This window comes from Onychomys torridus, chromosome 4, assembly GCF_903995425.1.
Source record: "Onychomys torridus chromosome 4, mOncTor1.1, whole genome shotgun sequence".
Taxonomy (NCBI): Eukaryota; Metazoa; Chordata; class Mammalia; order Rodentia; family Cricetidae; genus Onychomys; species Onychomys torridus.
Window position 1 is genome coordinate 109,814,584 of NC_050446.1, and position 21,799 is coordinate 109,836,382.

General features: G+C 39.9%; 1 protein-coding gene across 2 annotated transcripts in view; it reads left to right on the top strand.

Annotated features, from left to right (window-relative positions):
• Plcb1 (phospholipase C beta 1) overlaps positions 1-21,799 on the top strand; it is a 696,401-nt gene that overhangs the window by 548,125 nt on the left and 126,477 nt on the right. For both annotated transcript variants that reach the window (XM_036183929.1, XM_036183928.1), the window contains exons 15-23: positions 898-965; positions 3,226-3,322; positions 5,631-5,715; positions 7,696-7,820; positions 9,180-9,334; positions 12,401-12,565; positions 13,257-13,356; positions 15,234-15,338; positions 16,335-16,444. In XM_036183929.1, coding sequence (XP_036039822.1) covers positions 898-965; positions 3,226-3,322; positions 5,631-5,715; positions 7,696-7,820; positions 9,180-9,334; positions 12,401-12,565; positions 13,257-13,356; positions 15,234-15,338; positions 16,335-16,444 — 1,010 coding nt within the window. The remainder of the gene's footprint in view (positions 1-897; positions 966-3,225; positions 3,323-5,630; positions 5,716-7,695; positions 7,821-9,179; positions 9,335-12,400; positions 12,566-13,256; positions 13,357-15,233; positions 15,339-16,334; positions 16,445-21,799) is intronic.

The following is a 21,799-nucleotide window of genomic DNA, read 5'->3' on the forward strand; positions in this document are numbered from 1 at the left end:
AAATATTCTTAGTTAGATGTGCAGACTTCCCCTCAAACATGATCAAACTAGGGTCCAAACTCTTAGAGAAACTGACCCACCTTCTTCCAGAAGCTATGAATTGCCGGTAGTTGCTCATCTAAAGGTGAGACTTCTTTACACTCCCCTCCCCTCATCTTGTTAGGAATTGGTCTGGCTGGAGCTTGACCAGGTCTTGTGCATGCTGACCCACTCACTGTGAGTTCACAAGACACTTCTTCCTTGTAGTTTTCCACTGTCTCTGGCTCTCACATTCTTAGAGCTGAAGAATGATATCATTTTTTTATGATTTATGCATTATTTAAATAACCGTAGATCCACACTTGATGGTTTTCATGCTGTCATTGGTGCTACCATTTCCCCAGAGTTCCCGATATCAGTCATAAACTTCTTCAACTTCTGGGAGGTCCTTTCTTTGGAGAAGGTTGGTCACTGAGCTGGCCAAGGGTTATTTTAAAGAGTGTTGGCTTAGGAGAGGACAGACTAATAAAACCAGAGTTTATCTTTCTTAGAACCACAGAGTTTAACATCTCTCCAAGAGAACATGTACATTACAATAGAATGCACAGAAACAAAATTATATTCAGTGACATGTATTTTTAAAACAGATGGGAAAAATTTTAAGATGGGCATTTTTAATTGAACTTGAAATTTTCGATGCTATTTATCACAAACCAAATTTGTGAAAAATTTCTCAAAATGTCACTTTAATTATCTGTTGCTAAGCAACCATAAATCTTGGGAAGAAAAAAAAAATAACTTTAAAAGGAGCAGAATGTCAGCCTTCTAGGGCATCCTTGACCATAGTTGGCAGTGTGCTTTTGCAAATTCTTTGAACTTTGGAATACTGAAATCGTGTCTGTGATTGAAATTTGACAGGCGAAGCAGACACAGAGAGCGACGATGATGACGATGATGATGACTGTAAAAAGTCTTCCATGGATGAGGTGAGTTAAGGCTAGGGCGCTAGCCCCCAACTTGCAGTCTATGGCTCTCTTATGGTCCTCTTCTGCCATCTAGTGGCAGAAAGAATAAGCACAGAACATTTGATTGGCAGCTCCAATTTTTGAGGCAATTCAATGATTTGTGGAATGGTCTGAAGTCCATGGAAAATATAGGGTTTGCAGGAGTGTTCGGATATGTGATAGTGATTCTGGTGTTTTGGTTTTGCATCCACTGAAGCGACATGTTGACATCAGCTCCCTAAGGGATGCCACCAACTCATAAATAATAAATGCGCAGAACTTGGAAACCAATCAGGGACAGTTCAATGAGGATTGCAGAATTTTCTTTCAGTCACTATCATGAACATTATACTGGATCTGCATTCAAATATGCTATAGATGTTTGGCTATGTACTGACAGCCGTATAGTTCCATTACAGTAAAGGAAAGTAACTCTTGTCTTTCTCTCCTTTGCTTTTTGTTGACATTCATCTCTTTATTGAGGGTTTGATAACTTGCTTGGTTTGGGGATAGGATCTCATTAGGCAGTCCAGCCTGGACTCTAATTTAACTTTGTAGCTAAGGCTAGCTCAACTTCTAAAATTCTGGGATTATAGGTGTGTATCACTACACATGGCTCAATAACCTATTCTTCTTTAGCATTCTTTTCCTTACAATTATATGCTTTGATGTGGTCTGGCTTTTTATGCATTTCATTTCTTTATTTTGTGAATGAGTCCCACTGTGTAGCCTAGGATGGACTCCAATGCCTGAACTCAAGCAGTCCTCTCACCTCTGCTTCCATGTAGCTGAGACCACACATGTGCACCATGGTGCCCAGCTTAGTTTAAAATGTGCCTTTTTTATGTCCCCACTAAATTTAATCTTGATTTCTAAGAGGGAAACTACAGTAATAATGAGGATGCTCCATCTGCATGAGAGCGGCTTCAGGGCACACTCGATCATTTTGCAATTGTCTGTTTTTAAATGAGTATTTCCCAGTTGGCATTTAATCAGAGTATTTCTGCTGGTATTTTCACAAAGAAACCCCAATCTCTATGTATTTTCTCTTCTAAACGAAAAAATTAGAAAATATTAGACCCTTCTGTAGAGGCCTGTCCTGTGCAAGTATGGGTTTTCTTCATTGAAACTTGTATTGAAGAATATGTAATTGCAGATAACATCTAAAATAATGTAAGCTCTTGCTATTCGCCAGACACTGTTCTGAGCTCACTTCCTTTATTGGGTTTCTCTGTGTAGCCCTGGCTGTCCCGGAACTCACTCTGTAGACCAGGCTGGCCTCAAACTCAGAGATTCGCCTGCCTCTGCCTCCCAAGTGCTGGGATTAAAGGTGTGCACCACTACACCTGTTTTGTTTTTTTTTTTAACTTATTTTTAATAATTATAGAAATGTATGTCCTATAGGACTGATTTTTATTTTTCAGATGAGTAGTGGAACAGCTTCTGACTTGGCCTTTGGATTTACTATTAAATGGCCTTGTTCTGGGACCTAAGCAACTATTCTGTTTCCATACAGCACACTTTGTCACACAGGAACCAATAAGGGAGGGGAGTGCTTATCAAGAAATATAGAAATTGTTTGTAGAGCACCCACTTACATCTGTGCTCTATGCTGTAGAAGACAATGGTTCCTGTAGGCATCACCGTATTGATACAGATTTTCATCCCTGATGCCTGTGGAGAGGCTAAAAATGGAGGTCCTGATGCTGTTGACCCCAGACCACCCTGACAGCTCTCCCATTCATAGTTACCATACAGAATCTGAAAATCTAGAATCTAAAATGTCCAAAGCCCCTAAACTTTGAAAAGCTAACCTGATGCCACAGATGGAAAATTCTATGTTGTGAATATTTTATTTCATATTTAAAATCATTTTATGCTGGTTTTAATACTCAGCATTGGGGAGAAAAGACAGTTAGGAAGTGGGTATAATATACAGGTGAGTTTTAAATGAAATTTTTGTTGGATTTATGACTCATTCACAAAATATCCATTATGTATAAATAAATACTGCAAAATCCAAACTCTAAACACACATGCTGCCAAATGTTTGTGATGAGGACCCAGCCTGCCTTTTCTTCCTGTCCCGTGGTGGATTTCTGTGCAGCAGCAGTTCTTTTCAGAATGGAAGGATTTTCTGTTCCCTTGCATCATGTGACTATTTTCCTGAGAAAATAACTCTAGATAATATAATGCTGACTCTGGAAATATTTCTTATTTTATTTTTCACTCCTGCTTCTAGGGGACTGCCGGCAGCGAGGCCATGGCCACAGAAGAGATGTCTAACCTAGTGAACTATATTCAACCTGTCAAGTTTGAGTCCTTTGAAATTTCAAAAAGTAAGCTTTTCTGCAGAAAAAAAATTCTAGTATAGCCTAAACATGAGGTAATCAGAACCTGAAGGAACTGTTCTGTTCTAGATGTCTTGGATATTTGCATAGATTGTGCTATCTTGGTATCATTACAGAAATGTAACTTTTAACACTTTGATATTATATTTAATATATCAGAAAATCACAAACTATGTTCTTGCACATATTTTATGGGCCTGAAGACTATGCATGGTTACCTGAAAGACATCAAACCAGTGTCCAAGTGGTTGAGAATTTCACATTTCATTTGTTTGTCTACAAGCCCTGTGGGGCCCCTAGTAACCTAGTGACAGTGTTAAGCATCTGTCCATATCGCAGAAGGGAAGCAAGAAAGACTTACACAAGCTTGGTAACACAAAATAGAACCAACCCACCCGGATTCCATTTCTCCAACTCATTTCATGTGTTGAGGAGACTATGTAACTCATTTCACACCACTTTTTGTTTTCCCTTCACCCAACTACCCATTCAAATTGAATACAGAAGTCATCTTTCTACTACCTAATGGGGAAAACCCTTTTATGAAAGTGCCCTTTACACTTACACAAAGTGTAAGAGCAAGAGGAGCCTTGAGGCTTCCTAGTTGCTTACTTGAAATTTTGCTTAAATGCAACAGCCTCATTTAAAAAAAATCTAGATACATCCAACTTCAAGCTTCTGTGTGGCATGATTATTTATATTTGTGAGATTCTGCTCTGAGTCTTAACTTAGTGGCACTTGGTGTCTTGATACACACAAGGAATTTAAATTTCACTGCAGCTCATGTATAAAGAATCCATCATTTTCTGATGCCATCATTACTGGTTCTTGTTATCTGAAGTTGTCCAATGCAAAGCATCCTAAAGCTGGAGGGTTTCCTGCCCTTTGATTTCACTCTCTAGGACTCCACTGTGCACAGCTTCTAGAGGTTCTGGGAGGTAGAGGGGCAGGAAGTGGGCATTCTCTGGATCCCGTGATGCCCATGGTCATTCACACACTTTCTCCATGTGCTTCCTGTCACTTGATCATGCTAGACATCTCATTGATTGTATTTTATCCGTTGTGAAGACTTAATTTTAATTAACAATCATGCTTAAAATTATTAATTGCATGAAAGTAAATTAATGGTGAAGCAAAATAAAGGAACTGGGGTACCCTGAAAGCAAGTTAGGCAAATGGGCGATGAATAGAGTCTTTGGTGATCAGGAGGAATCATTCTGAAAGTAAGAGAGTCAAAGAGGGAACAACTTCCCAAAGATCACCATTTTTCGAAACATAGAGCTGTTTACCAACAGTGTGTAACATATACCTGAGTGGGGGCATAGCCACTGATGCTCAGTTGGGAAAACCATGTCAGTCTTTCTAAACTGAGATCACTGTGTTTCATCCCCTGCCCTCTCTAGAGGCTTGAATTCCACATTCAGGGTGTTTTCCTAACATTCTGATATTCAAGAATATTGAGTTCTTTAACACATTCACCTCTTTGGCTGTTGGAATCTATTATGGAAATGAGGCTGGCAGATTGAAACATCTTCAGAGATCCCTGTCCTTTGGTAGATCCTAATTCTGATGTCACACTAGCTGTGACTTTAAAAGTTGACATGTGGCTGGGTGGTGGTGGTACATGCCTTTAATCCCAGCACTCAGGAGGCAGAGCCAGGCGGATCTCTGTGAGTTCAAGGCAAGCCTGGGCTACAGAGTGAGTTCCAGGAAAGGTGTAAAGCTACACTGTCTCGAAAAAAAAAAAAAAAGAGTTGACATGTGGGCATGAATAATATGCAATGTCAGCATCTACATCCCCACAATGTCTCCTGCAGATCCCTCAGAAAGTCAGTCTGGAGGGATTTAGACAAAAACATCTTTCTTGTCATACTACACCTGTTAATTAATTAATTCACACCCTAAAGCACAGAATCATGAGGATTTCTCACCTAAGTTATGAATACTTGAAGATATAACTTTCAAGACTCAAATTTTTTTTGGCTTTTCAAGACAGGGTTTCTCCGTGTAGTTTTGGTGCCTGTCCTGGATCTTGCTCTGTAGACTAGGCTGGCCTTGAACTCACAGAGATCCACCTGGCTCTGCCTCCCAAGTGCTGGGATTAAAGGTGTGTGCCACCACCGCCTGGCGCAAGACTCAACTTTTGTTATTGGCAAATAGTTGGTGGATAAAAGTCTAATTATGAACACTGAATGTTAAAGTCCAATTCACTTAGCATGTATTTATTTCTTTTATAATATTATAATTTATAATACTGAATTTTATTTCTTACCTTTTTTGTTGTTGTTGAACTCAGAAAGAAATAAAAGCTTTGAAATGTCTTCCTTCGTGGAAACCAAGGGACTTGAACAACTTACCAAGTCTCCAGTGGAATTTGTAGAGTATCCTTGATTTGATGAATGACTGCTGACCACATCTGCTGAAGTCATGGGCTGTTTGTTCAATAAGAAGAAAGATGTGTAGAATAGTTTCCATCTATAGCCAGTGTAGTGTGCAACCTGGGTAGCCTGGTCTATAGAGAAATAAACTAGCTTTAGGGTAGTGGAAGCCCTGTCTGCAAGGCTGCTTCAAACCTCAACCTCCTAGTTTCTTAGCAATTTGCTTAATTCTGATTTTCCTCATCTTCACACAGAACTAATGCTACTAACTTTATGATTTTCTGTTTAATTGGGGGCAATATATGTAACATGTGTGTATGCTGTATACACTGACCTAAATATGCTCTCTAGGATTATAGATATGTGTGAATTTATAGATCAATGGTATGTGCACATAGCTATGAACCTGGCTTAGCACCTCATACATATGTGATATAAGTTCAATTAAAAGTAGTTGGAACAATGTTCAAAATTATATGAATATAAATGCATAGCAATGGTGATTTCTAGTTTTATGTTATTTCCCATGAATAAAAATTGAAGAAGCCTTTATGTTATTTTTCATAAATTAATACCACCATTCTAAAGAGTTAAATTTCATGAAGCAATTCCTAGAATAAAATTCACTTTTACACCTCATCAGTGAGGCTAAGAATATGACTCCATCACTTAAGTTTGATCCCAGGGTCCATGTTTTTAGAAAGTTGGGTATGGTGACATGCACCTATAATTACAGTGAGGTAGGGACAGAATTATTCCTGTGGCTTACTGAGCAACTAGTCTAGTCTACTTGGGCAAACTGTAGGCCTGTGAGAGGCCCTGAATCATCAAACCAATGTGGATAGCCTTAGGGGTAACATCAAAGGTTGACTTCTGGTACAACCTTGTAAGCACATGTGTACCTGCACACATTCACACACACACACACACACACACACACACACACACACACACACACACTCACATATGCATACACACAAAAAATCAAAAGCTTTATCAACAGAGGGTAAGCATGCAGCATCTGCATATAATTTCAACACTCAGGAGGCTGAGGCAGGAGGATCACCAGTTCCAGGACAGCCTAAGCTATGGTACTTTTCAAACATACACACACACACACACACACACCCACCAATGAGAGAACTGGGAACAAGTGTTAATACTGTAATTAAATGATTAAATGCTATAAATCACTATCATTAGTATTCAGTACTGATTCTGTGATGTTCTTTTGTTAAATGTTTTATCTCATTTAATTCTCAAAGGAATCCTGTGGCAGAGGAATTATTGTATTGGTGAGGAAACTGAGAACAGAAGATAAATTAACTTACCCAAGATCCGAGAGCCAACAAGTTCCACTGTTAAGACTCAAGTCTGTCTTGCCTACCTCAGACCTTAACTAACTCTGCCTTAAGTGGTGGTAGGAGCCAGACTGTCACATTACAAAGACAGAGTAGTGTTAAATTACAAATTTCTTTAGGATGGAAACTGAACTAAACTTTGAAGCAAGATCAGCAATTTCTGTGCTATATTTACCTTCTTTATTAATCTTGAAGATTACTGTAGTCTTTGCAAATAGTACTCCCAGAAAAGATTAAAAAAATGAGGACAGAGCATTTCAAAAACAGCTTGATGGTTCATACTTCCTGCTTCTGCCACACACAATGCCATACTCCCTGGGACTTAATGTTCCAGCTCCTTGCAGTGCCCTTCATCATCATCCCTGTGCCTGATGCTTCCTGATAGATGTTGCCTCAGTTATTCTTACTGCCCTGGAATCCACAGGTTTCACAGTAGTAATACTTTGTTTCTAAGAACATGTTTGTTCTATTAACTCATTCTGTGCACATTTTGCCTATCAGGGCAATGTAATCATTGCTATTTACTTTATTTCCCCAGTGAAAGATAAGAAAGTAGCCTTACAGTGAATATAATAGACTAATAATTTTGAAATTGTATTCGCTACTTAACATGATGGTCCAGATACAACAAGATGCAACTTAGCAGGATATACCCCAAAGGAACACGTGTGGACTCATCCAACTACATGCCCCAGCTCTTCTGGAATGCTGGCTGTCAGATGGTGGCACTCAATTTCCAGACAGTAGGTAAGTAACAGGAGATTACTCCCATCATTGCAAAGTCACATTTCCAAGCATTTACAAACCATTACCGTGGAAACTGGGCAGTGGGGGCAGGGGGGGGTTGCCAGATTTGGCTGAAAAACTAAATTTCAATGAAGGATAAAGCAAAGGAAAAAACTACAATCTGAAAGTTGAGTTGTCAATAATAACTTATATCTATGGATTTCATGCTTTTTAACGCAATTTTAAAATTAGTATAAAATCATTCTAGGAAAACTGGAAATTCAAAAACATAAAGGAAAAAAAGAGAAATCCTGGGTTAAGGAGAATGCTCAGTTGATAAAGCCCTTACCTTCTAAGCATAGAGCCCATGTAAAAAAGTTTGGTGTGATTACAAGCACAGACCTCTGTGTTGGTTCCATTCATACAAATAGATCACTTCTTGGATGCTTTGGAACAGCAAATTATTTCCTAGGTGCCTTAAAAATTTTAAATCTTTATGAGATTCAAATCCACAGTGCTGATTTTATCCAGGTTTTGTCACATGCTAGGTAAATACTCCAGCACTGAGTGTCCTATATTGCATTTTTTAACCCCAGGAATTATAATAGTAAATTTAGACATTCATTTAATACACTGACTGTTAAAACTTTGACCAGTAACCTTTGTGCACTAGAAAAGAGTCTGTGAACAATTCATATTTGTTGTAATTAATCACAGAAATGCACATTTAAAATGTCTTCCAATAAATGAATAAATGAAGAATTAGAGCATCCCTTGATAATGAGTTATATAGAAATCAGTCCTCAAAAAAATTCCTTAAAATGGTTTACATAAGTATAAATTAATTTAAACTTTCTAGAGGACATTTTAACAAGACTTACCAAAACAAAAGCAGCCTTTTCTAATGTGCCTACCTTTTGATTCAGCAATTCCCCTCACTCCTAGCAAAACACTGCCAAATTTTCAAAATTTTCATTATGATGTCCACTGAAGCACTTACGTAAAATGCTGGAAATTTACTACAAACAAATGTGTCCAAAGAAGGCACTAGTTAAAACTGTCAACTCAAATATATGCATGCAAAGGAATTTTATGCAGCTGTAAAAATTAAGGCCGAAAAATACTTGCTAAAATAGCTGTAATGCTTCTAAAAATATATTTAAACTGAAAAACACTACAAACCAGCCTGGAAGCAGTGTTCTCTCTGGGTTTGGGGAATACAGTTCTTTTTCTCTCTCTCTGTCTAAATTGTTATGGTGTATAACTACTATTTCCTGGTAAAAGCATTAACAGTTGGGGAAGTGGACTCTAATATTATACACTCTTATTCTACAATTTCCAAACACAAATGCATTTACACTGAGCTGTTTTTATGATTAGATCTAGCCATGCAGATAAACATGGGCATGTATGAGTACAATGGGAAGAGCGGCTACAGGCTAAAGCCAGAGTTCATGAGGAGGCCAGACAAGCATTTTGACCCATTTACTGAAGGAATCGTAGATGGGATAGTGGCCAACACTCTATCCGTTAAGGTATGTACACTTCCACCCTTACCACTGCCAGACTCCCACCCCCTACCCTGGGTATAGAAGTCACAAACCCATCCCTGAGAAGGGAATTAATTATCACCTATATTGCATAAAGAAGTATCTTTGTCATTGAAAACTTATGAGTTAGGAAGTTTCCTTCATACATTATTTTCTCTTTAAAGATCAGTACTCATTAAAAATTTCCCCAGACTACAAAGAAATAAAGGAGCCGAGTCTCATTCTTAGGATAACAGTAAATGGAGCTAAAGAAATAGGTGAATGGAGGCTTCCCATTGCCCAGTCCTCTCTTTGGATGCAAATATCTCACTGGGAAATGCACAGGGAAGCCAGGCACCCCTATGGAGGTCTTCAAGTCCTCCCACCTCCACACACACACACCCCAGTTCCCACCAATTCTAATGATTGAATATTGAACAAAAGCTTCCAAGTTACCATAGCATGTTTTTCAATCTACCTGTATATTCAGGGATATAAAAGTCACTTTAATAATCTTAAAGGGTTGCTTTATTCACTAAGCATTTTATCCTAAAAACGAATTCCAAATCCCTTTATTCAGTCTTTGAAATAGATGTGACAACAGATTTTTAGCTGTGAAGAAGTATTTTAATATCATAAGAGGACTCCTATTTTTTTTTTTCCCGAGACAGGGTTTCTCTGTGTCCCTTTGGTGCCTGTCCTGGATCTCACTCTGTAGATCAGGCTGGCCTCGAACTCACAGAGATCTGCCTGGCTCTGCCTCCCAAGTTCTGGGATTAAAGGTGTGCACCACCGCTGCCCGACTTGAGGACTCCATTTTTATAAAGAGCTTCCCCATGGATTCTGGAAGCATGTGGTTGTTGAAACTAGAATGTTATATAAAATGTAAAAATTTACTTTTTATAATCTCATTTATTGTGTGTTTCCATGAATAACTGTATGACTAATACACTTCCAAAACTAAATATAAATGCCTTTTTCAGATTGACCTTAACAAAGTCAAGTGAAAAACTTGTCCACACATCCCTCTGACAGTTCAATATCTAACCCAAACACATGCTTTATACTGCTGGTGATAAAACACCAGGACCTTGCACTAGCTTAGCAAGTACTCTACCACTGACCTACATCCCAAGCCCTTGGTTTGGTTTGGTTTTTTTTGTTTTGTTTTGTTTTTGTTTTTATTTTTTTAGACAGCATCACTATTTAGCTCAGGCTTGCCTTAAGTTCTTAGTTCCCCCAGCTCAACCTAAGTGCTCTGACAACAGGCCTCTGCCTCCCTGCCCAGCATTGCTGTTCATCCCCTGGTTCTCCCCAAAGTGAGCCACTGTCTGTTAAAGTTTCAAAAATGAAATTTCAGCAAAATGTTTTGTAATTGTATCTTTTGAAGTTATTTCAAGCCACATATTATAGATTGAATTAGGCAAAAAATGATGCTGCATAAATGTATTGATTTTTAGAAGTTGTTTTCAGCAAATGACAGTGAATCCCTGTCAAGAACGGTCAAGACACCGTAGGCATCACGTATTGACAGCAGCCCGACTTTTAGCACTTCTGTCGCTTGTTGTCCTAGCTGAGCACACTAGGAGTAGTTTGACTTGTTTAGATCCATCTTACCCCCATATGTCTTTTTGCTTATTAATTTTTGTCTTGAAAATTCTACTCTGCCAGTGCAAACAGTTATAAAACCACGACATAGACACAGTGAAGTTTGGGTGAATTGGGAAATAGTTGAGAGCCCCCAGCCAAAATTTAACCTGTAGCTTCTGTCCAAAATGCATGCCACTGCATAAAGCCCCACTTGCCTCCATCATCACCACCAAACCTGGGGTTGGGCTCCCGTTGGTCCTATTATACCTCTGTGTAGGTCTTCTGGCAGAGATATCATAGTCCCAGACCTATAAGCTAACATGGTGACTTACCATCCCATCTGACTGATGAAGGCCCTAAGGCTGAAGGTCATGGCTACTTTTGGACTCTGCTTTTGATCAGACAACATAAAAACCCAAGACTTCTGGGCATCTGAATCCCTGGTGGGTTTCATGTCACTTGAAAGTTTCAGACATGTTGTACAAAGCCTGTTAGGAAGTAGAACCCAAGTTAAACAACAGTGATTGATAACAAGAGTTTATCATTGCTTTTATTCTTGCCGGCTAGCCATTTAGTCATGCTATTGTGAGCCTATTTTGCTTAGCTATGGAATGATTCGATATTGTGGAATTGAATGAGATTTTAAGACTACATATTCACAAAACATCTCCCTCACCTTCCTCTCTGTTTAGCCCAGTTGTCAACATCCAAGGGGTCTGTCACCTGCCATAATGGTTAATGGAAGCAAATAAAATGTGCTTGTACTTTATTCCAGAAAGAACAGCAGGAACAGGGAGTGATGAGCAAACCCAGGGAATCTGAGTTGTGTGTTTGGAACAAAGTCATCAGCTATCCAGTGCCTTTCTGAGCTTACCCATGATAGGGACATCATTCGAAGATGATGGCTGGGCTGGGAATCTGGCACAATGGTGGCATTAGAAGCTAAGGGGTGCCAAAGAACCTGCTGATGTGATCAGCAACCCTGAAGAGTCAGGGAGACAGTGTCCTGGAAAGCTTTCTCAGCTGGTTCTGGGTAAATATGTCCATTCACTTTTGTGACAAGTAAGGGTCCCGTGGAGGCTAACAACTCGAGTATAGATAGAAGAAACCATGGGATATCTTATAAGAATATGTAGACTTAAATCTCACTTAACTACAGAACATTGATTAATTCTGTATCTAGACAAAGGAGGCCCACAGTTGTTCAGATGGCTGAGTGAGGACAGAGATCATGATAACTTGGTAGCTTCCAAGGATGCTGGTTCATTTATTGCTCCCATATGACTCCGTCTGATTGGCTCCTAACCACCCCATTCTCAGTCTCCTCTGTCAACTCTTTAGGTTGAAGAGGAAAGAAGGCTCTACTCTTGCCTTTATTTCATTCAGCCTATGATTTCACACTCACAGGCTGCATTTGGCCTCCTTAGAGTTCTCTCCTGACTCTTTGTTACTCATTTTTCAAGACTTTTCAATATTTTCTAGATTATTTCAGGTCAGTTTCTTTCTGATAAGAAGGTTGGAACTTATGTGGAAGTGGATATGTTTGGTTTGCCTGTGGACACAAGGAGGAAGGCATTTAAAACCAAGACATCCCAAGGAAATGCTGTAAATCCCGTCTGGGAAGAAGAACCTATTGTGTTCAAAAAGGTGGGTCTCTTCCGTGAGAGGCAGGTATTTTCTGGGTGTTCCAAACAGAGGAAAAACAAGAATTATTTGATTGTGAGTATATAAAGCAGTTGTACTTTGAAGGTTATCGTGAAAGCTTTAATTTTATTTTTCAATATTTTAGCTTTCTTTAATTAAATGAATGTCTACCCTGTATGTAAGTCTACACACCATATATATTCCTGGTGCCCACACAAGAGGAAAGTGGATCACCTAGAACTGGAATTATAGACCTTCAAGAGCTGCCATATGGATGCTGGGAACTGCACCTGGATCCTCTTTGAGAACAAACAGTATTCTTAACCTCTGAGCCATACCCCCAACCCCTTAATTTTGATTTAATATATCAAAGTAGCTTCATCTGAAAACCTGTGCACACAATGGTAAGATCCCCTAACTGAGTTCACAGAACTTTCTACATTGATGATGTGTGTGTAAAAAGAAAATACCCTTTGGCTCAAATGGCCTCTGAAGCATGGTGGTGCACCCAAATGCAGCCCTGTTTCTGCTCATGTCTTTTCTTACCTTCAGAGAGGCAGCTTAAGTAAGTTTTTACCTAGATTAGATGAGTAGATACCTGGTTTGGGAAGGGCAGGGCCAGGTTCTCCAATACTTTTTTAGTTCTTTCTTGGATTTGCTTACTCTGTGACCAGCATCATTCATGTCCCCACAGGTAGTTCTGCCTTCTCTGGCCTGTTTGAGGATAGCAGCATATGAAGAAGGAGGTAAATTTATTGGCCACCGGATCTTGCCTGTGCAGGCTATTCGGCCAGGTATGGATAGTGTGGTGAGAGACTTTGTCATTAAAGAATGACTTAGGATCTGTTGCTCTGTAGTTGTTTTCTTTTTTACTCTTTGGGGACCTTCCACCAAGCTCCCAAGTAAATACTTGGAGACTTATTCTTACTTATGAATGCCCGGCCTTAGCTTGGCTTGTTTCTAGCCAACTTTTCTAACTTAAATTATCTTGTTTCTCTTTAACTACATTTTCCTCTGGGCTTTTTACCTTTCTCTATTTTATATATCTTTCTTTCCTTCTTACTCTGTGGCTGGCTGTATGGCTGGGTCGCTGACCCCTAGCATCCTCCTTTTCTCGATTCTCACTCTGTTCTCTAGATTTCCTCTTATCTATTCTCTCTGCCTGGCAGCCCTGCCTATTTCTCTGTCCTGCCTACCTATTGGCCATCCAGCTCTTTATTAAACCAACCACGTGTTTTAGATAGGCAAAGTGACACAGCTTTACAGAGTTAAACAAATGTGATATTAAAGAATGGTGGCGCATGCCTTTAATCACAGCACTCAGGAGGCAGAGCTAGGCAGATCTTTGTGAGTTCGAGGCCAGCCTGGTCGACAGAGTGAGATCCTGCACAGGCACCAAAACAACACAGAGAAACCATGTCTCGAAAAACAAACCAAAAAAAAAAAAAAAGAAAGCAAAACACATCTTTGCAACATTAATCTTTGCAACATTAAACAAGTATTACATAGCATACACGAATGTAATACATCTTAAACTAATGTTCCACTACATTGCTCCTATGTGATTTTGCTGTACAACAAAGGCTTTAAATTTTTTCAAATTAATCTGGTGATTTTTCATTTTTGTCATGTTGTAGTGTTGCCAGAAATCCACTTTGACCACAAAATACTGTAAGCTGTCTGAAAATGCACTCGCGAGTATTTGTGATTCTGACTCATGAGTCTTGTGGGTTAGCAGCGTATACTGGTTTATTTTTTACTAATCTAAGGGCAATACCTGAGTCAGGCTGCTTTAGGAAGGAATGAAGTTAATTTTGCTCACAGTTTTAGAGGCTACCAGGTCAAGATGAGATCATTGTATCAGCTTTCTTCTGGTAAGGACCTAATTTAAGCGGAGGCCCCCTGGAGGAAGTAGGGGGTGGGGATCACCTCCCCAGATAGGAAACTAGAGAACTGGGTCAGCCAGGCTCAGTCTTTTTAGGAGAATCTCCCTCAAAAACCATCTCTGGCAAGCACAGGCCTGTGCCTCCAGCTGTTCAAAGTCAACAGCTGGGTGATCACTCTGCCGCCAGCCTGGGGGACAAAGCACAGGAACCACAGCATGAGGATTGACTGGGCTAGCCTGTGCACAATGGCAAAGCTGCACTTCTGGATGCCATTTGGACTCATTTCTATCCAGTGTTCATTTGGGGATGCACACTGAAGTGGTGGTGGCACCCAACATAGGGGCTCTTTTAGGGAACCCACTGGTATGTCAAAAGTGCCTAACTCTACATGTGCATGTTCACACCATGTTGGTCCCGAAGCACTAATGTCCCATGGACAACACAGATCTCCAGTCACAAAATCACAGCAAGTATGATTTGTTGTAGTGGGTACCTTTGAACCAATAATTCAAAGTGGGATATACAATTTGCAGGTGAAAATATGGTTAGAACAGAAATAATAATAATCACAATATTAATAATAATAATAATAATAATAATAATAATAATGATACAGAATCAATGATTTTTCCAGCCTGTTGAGGTACATACTATAATTATCACTCAGAATTGTGTGATGAAAATGAAAAACAAGTGGACTGTTTGTCATGCACCACAGGTGGGAATGAATGTCACTAGCACTGTGAAGCAAACAGGTGACATTCAGTATCATTGTCACCCTGCAGGCTATCACTACATCTCCCTGCGGAATGAGAGGAACCTGCCCCTAATGCTGCCAGCTGTCTTTGTCTACATAGAAGTCAAAGACTACGTGCCAGATACATATGCAGGTAAACAGTGCTGCCTGAGGGTATCCGCATCTTTGTGGCCTGGTGGAAGGCTAACTGCGCCAATGGTGGGACACTCTGCTCTCATAAGCACAACTTCTTTGGTGTGTGTGCTTAGGAATCAGTTGTTTGAGTATGTACATACATTAAACATTTCTTGATTGAAATCCTAATATTCCAGTGTTTACTCTCTTTACACAAGGTCAGTCTTATCCCCATGGGACCAACACTTCCCAGCCCATGCTGTCCACTTCTACAGTTATTCATCTATATCTGTAGAGTGAATTTACCTCCAGCTAGCTGCAGGTCTCTGATCAAGTCTATAGATGGGAGTCTCAAATTCACAGGCACTAACTTAACCAAAAGTCACATTTTTAAATGTTTTGCTGTTATTGTTGTCTTGGTTTGGTTTTCCTTTGTTTGTTGTTTGTTTTTTTATTATCCTAAGAATGAGACACTGGCCATAGGTGGAGACTGGGACAAACATAGAACATGTGTTTCTGGCCCAAAGGTGGCAGCTATAACTCCATTGTCTTGCCACTGCCAGATTGTCAAATCAGTTGTTTCATTAGGCTGGAAGACAGGCTTTATGTGAAGAGCCTTCACTTATGATACACTCTTAACCAAATAAGTCAAGTATGGAAGCCATTGCTGGAGTAGACAAAAGCTTCAAAAGGAAGCTAGAGAAGATGCAGTTAGGGGGAATCATGACTTGAAGTGCATGTCATTTGGCTCTCAGACCCGAGTGACTTTGATTTCTCTCTCAAGTTTTAGCAAGGTCCTGCCTCTTGTTTATTTTCAAAATGGGGGCATATCTGAGAGGAGAGTTACAGGGGTAGGTGGAAGAATAAATGATGCTACATCAATGAGTGGGTGGGTCGGGGAATGAGTGAATGAATGAGTGGATGGTGGGTTGTATGCATGCATGGTTCCTTGGATGGATGATGGCTAGTCAGCTCCTCTAGAAACCTTGATCTAGACTGTCTCTTCCCTGGTTAGATGTGATTGAAGCTCTGTCCAACCCAATCCGATATGTCAATCTGATGGAGCAGAGAGCTAAGCAGCTGGCTGCACTGACGCTGGAGGATGAAGAGGAAGTGAAGAAAGAGGTGAGAAGGGTTCCAGTCTTAACACATGACTATAATGAGGTCCACATCCACTGGCTGGCATGGGCTGTGTAACGTCGCACCTCAAAGACATGGCATGCTAGAACACACCTTCTTGGAATTCAGCCTAAAGTCACAAAGCTGTAGATGAGTCAGCCAAATATCCATATTTCTTTCCCTTGGCATTCTTTAGATAACACCAGGGCCTTATCCCATGGCTGTAGTGAATGAACAGTACACATCTTGCTGCTTTGGGTGTTTCTAGGTGATTCTGTATTGATTTACCAACTAAGTCACTGAAGAGCAATCATCACTAAATCATTTAGCATTTTCTTTTGCTTTTAATTTAAAACACATGATTTTCCAAGTAATTTATGATTTTTTTATAATACACAAAATACTTACCAAGGGCTGGTGAGAGGCTCAGTGGGTAAGGTGCTTGTCCCTAAGCCTGATGACCTGAGTTCAGTCCCTGAAACACATATGGTAGAAGGAGAGAACAAGTTTCCACAAATTGAATTCCACATGGGCATCATGACATGTATGTGCTTACATACATGCCAGGCTTAAATCATGGTTGCAGCTCTCAGGGGTCACAGCTGGGTAAGCACTCATAGCTACACATTTTCCTTTTAGGACTGTCTTGGTAGTCTCATGAAGGTTTTCATAAATTGTGTTACCATTTTCATTTGATGCTAAAACGTTTTTAATTTCTTCCCTTATTTTTTCATCAACCCCATTAGTCATTTAAGAATGCATAGTTTAATCTCTGTGTGTTTGTGTAGTTTCTATGGTTTCTCTTACAATTGATTTCTAATTTTATTGCTCTATGATCTGATATGATATTAAAGATTATTTTGCTTCTTTTGTATTTGGTAAGACTAGGTTTGTGGCCTAGAATATTTTAGAGAAGACTCCATGGGATGCTAAGAAGAATTTATTCATTTATTTTTACATTTTGATCTTTTTCACTGAAAATGGATGTTTTTCCTCACATAATATATCCTGATTATGATTTCCCCTCCTCTGCTCCTCCAGTTCCTCCCCCACCCTTTCATCAGGAAACACCTGCTTTCTGTCTTTCATTAGAAAGTAAATAGGGGGGATGGACAGATGGCTCAGAGGTTAAATGCACCGACTGCTCTTCCAGAGGTCCTGAGTTCAATTCCCAGCACCCACATGGTGGCTCACAACCATCTGTAATGAGATCTGGTACCCTCTTCTGTGTACATAATAAATAAATAAATCTTTTTTTAAAAAAGAAAGTAAATAGGATTCTAGGGGATAATAATAAAATGTAACATAATAAAGTAACATATAATCAGATAAAACAAAAACTAACACATTAGAATTGGACAAAACAAACAATAGAGAAGAGCCCAAGAGAAGACACAAGAATCAGAGATGCACTTGCTTGCACACTTTGTAATCCCATAAAAACACTATAAACTAGAAGTCATGATATACATGCAAGGGACCTGTAGGGTACTTGCTTGTGTCTGTCTGTTAGCTGCTGTCTCCAGAGAGGAATTATTCACATCAAAGGACCATTTGCAGATACCTACATTCTTCAGCTCTTCAGCTGAAGCAGCCACTGGTGAAGGTCTCACCATGGAGCCTTTAGTGATGGTGCCCCCCAGGTCATTTCCCTGTCACAGGGCAAATTGTCACTCTAAGGAGAGGGAGGAGATAGTGAGCCTTGGAAATTGCTGAGATCTCTAACCCTGGTGTACTTCAAAAGCTTCATTTTGTGCCCGACATCACATACCAAGAGTTGATATCACATACTAAGAGCACATTTGTGGTGAATAAAAACTGTAAAGGATATAAAAAGAGTAGAAATTGAAACTTAGATCCATATTGCTTCCGTTTCTGCTTTTTAATAAAGTGATTAGAAATGATTTTTATATATGTATACTGCTAGTTAAATTTAGGTTATTTTGGACATTTCTAATGTCCTTCAATAAGCTCTAAATCACAGAGTCCACATTGGTCTCAGAGAAAATAAAATACCACCCTATCCATGCCCTGTGGAGTTGTCTAAACCCTCCCTGGCCTCATTTTTGAAACTGGAGAATTAAATTGGGGGGGGGGGGCTTGACCATGAAGAGCTGGGAGGAGAAAGTAACTTTCAGCCTCCAAATGCTGGTGTGTCCTTTCCCATTGTACAGTGATATGCATTTGTTCAAATGAGGCCACTCAAAATAAGCAACCATAGTTTTCACAAAAGAAAATTCTGTCTAGGACATGTTAGACACTGGAGACCCCAGTGTAGTAGCAAAGACATCTTCTGTCTGATTTTTTAACATGATGCTTCCAAAAGTCCTTTGTTTTTGAGCATAAAAACTTCACTGAACTGTGAAATATTGCCAGGTTTTTAATAGGCTACAAAGTTGCCTTCTTTTTTTTTTTTCATCTTTAAATTTTTTATTATTATTATTATTATATTTGTGTTTAAATTTTACACATTAGCCATGGGTTCCCCTGTCCTCCCCCCTCCCGCCCCCAACCTCACCTTCCCCCATCCTCTACCCTCCATTCCCATCTCCTCCAGGGCCAAGACTCCCCTGGGGATTCATTTAAACCTGGTGGATTCAGTACAGGCAGATCCACTCCCCTCCATCCAGGCTGAGCAAAGTGTCCCTGTGTAAGCCCAAGGTTCCAAACAGCCAGCTCATGCACTAAGGACAGGTCCCAGTCCCACAGTCTGGATGCCTCCCAAACAGATCAAGCTATTCAATTGTCTCACTTATCCAGAGGGCCTGATCCAGCTGGGGGCTCCACAGCCATTGGTTCATAATTCATGTGCTTCCATTCGTTTGGCTATTTGTCCCTGTGCTTTTTCCAATCTTGGTCTCAACAATTCACGCTCTTACAGTCCCTCCTCTTTCTCAACTATTAGACACCTGGAGCCCCACCTGGGGCCTGGCTGAGGATCTCTGCATCCACTTCCATCAGTTATTGGATGAGAGTTCCAGCTAGACTGTTAGGGTGTTTGGCCATCTGATCACCAGACTAGGTCAGATCAGGCCCTCCCTCGACCACTGCCAGCAGTCTACAGAGGATATATCATTGTGGATTTCAGGGGACCTCTCCAGCACTCTGCCTATTCCTGTTCTCATGTGGTCTTCATTTATCATGGTCTATTATTCCTCGTTCTCCCTTTCCCTTCTTGATCTGGCTAGGATCTCCTGCTCCCCTAAACTTTCTTTCCCTCAAACCTTGCCCTTCATTACTCCCACTGTCGTCCAGGTTGTTCATGTAGATCTCATCCATTTCTCTGTCACTGGGTGATCCCTGTGTCTTCCCTAGGGTCCTGTTTTCTAGGTAGCTTCCCTGGAGTTGTGTAGCAGTCTAGTCATCTTTGTTTTACATCTAGTATCCTCCTATGAGTGAGTGCATACCATGTTTGTCCTTCTGAGTCTGGGTTACCTCACTCAGGATGATTTTTTTCTAGATCCATCCATTTGCTTGCAAACCTCATGATGTCATTGTTTTTCTCGGCTGAGTAGTACTCCATTGTGTATATGTACCATATTTTCTTTATTCATTCTTCAGTTGAAGGGCATCTAGGTTGTTTCCAGGTTCTGGCTATTACAAACAATGCTGATATGAACATAGTTGAGCAAACGCCCTTGTGGTATGATTGAGCATTCCTTGGGTGTATGCCCAAGAGTGCTACAGCTGGGTCTTGGGGGAGATGGATTCCCAATTTTCTAAGGAAGCACCATATTGATTTCCAAAGTTGCTGTCCAAGCTTGCATTCCCACCAGCAGTGGAGGAGAGTTCCCCTTGCTCCACATCCTCTCCAGCATAAGCTGTCTTCTGTGTTTTTGATATTAGCCACTCTGACAGGTGTAAGGTGGTATCTCAGAGTCATTTTGATTTGCATTTCCCAGATAATTAAGGATGTTGAGCAATTCCTTAAATGTCTTTCAGCCGTTTGAACTTTCTCTGTTTAGTTCTACAGCCCATTTCTTAATTGGACTGTTGGGCATTTTGATGTCTAATTTCTTGAGTTCTTTATTTATTCTGGATATCAGCCCTCTGTCAGATGTGGGGTTGGTGAAGACCTTTTCCCATTCACTTTGTCTTGTTTACTGTGTCCTTTGCTCTACAAACGCTTCTCAGTTTCAACAGGTCCCATTGATGGATTGTTTCTCTCAGTGTCTGTGCTATTGGTGTTATATTTAGAAAGTGATCTCTGGTGCCAATGTGTTCAAGACTACTTCCTACTTTCTCTTCTATCAGGTTCAGAGTAACTGGATTTATGTTGAGGTCTTTGATCCACTTGGACTTAAGTTTTGTGCATGGTGACAGATATGGATTTATTTACAGCCTTCTACACATTGACATCCAGTTATGCCAGCACCATTTATTGAAGATGCTTTCTTTTTTCCATTGTACATTTTTGGCTTCTTTGTCAAAAATTATATGTTCGTAGGTGTGCAGGTTAATGTCTGGGTCTTCAATTTGATTCCATTAGTCCACATGTCAGTTTTTATGCCAGTACTAAGCTGTTTTTATTACGGTAACTCTATAATAGAGATTGAGGTCAGGGATCATGATGCCTCCAGAGGTTGTTTTATTGTGCAGGATTCTTTTGGCTATCCTGGGTTTTTTGTTTTTCCATATGAAGTTGAGTATAATCCTTTCCAGATCTGTGAAGAATTGTGTTGGTAATTTGATGGGAATTGTGTTGAATCTGTAGATTGCTTTTGGGAAGATCACCATTTTTACTATGTTAATCCTGCCTATCCATGAGCATGGGAGATCTTTTTGTTTTCTGACATCTTCAGTTTCTTTTTTTCAGGGACTTAAAGTTCTTGTCATATAGATCCTTCACATGCTTAGTTAGAGTAACCCCAAGGTATTTTATATCATTTGTGGCTATTGTAAAGGGTGATGTATCTCTGATTTCCTTCTCAGCCTGTTTGTCTATTGTGTATAGGAGGGCTACTGGTTTTTTTGAGTTGATCTTGTATCCTGCAATGTTGCTGAAGGTTTTTATTAGCTGTATCAGTTCCTTGGTTGAATTTTTGGGGTCACTCATGTATACTATCATGTCATCTGCAAATAGAGAAAGCTTGACTTCTTCCTTTCCAATATGTATCCCTTTAATCTCTTTATGTTGTCTTATAGCTTTGGCTAGAACTTCAAGTACTATATTGAATAAGTATGGGGAGAGGGGACAGCCTTGCCTTGTTCCTGATTTTAGTGGTATTGCTTTGAGTTTCTCTCCATTTAATTTGATGTTGGCTATTGGCTTGCTGTAGATTGCCTTTATTATATTTGGGTATGTTCCCTGTATTCCTGATTGCTCTAAGACCTTTATCATGAAGGGGTGTTGGATTTTGT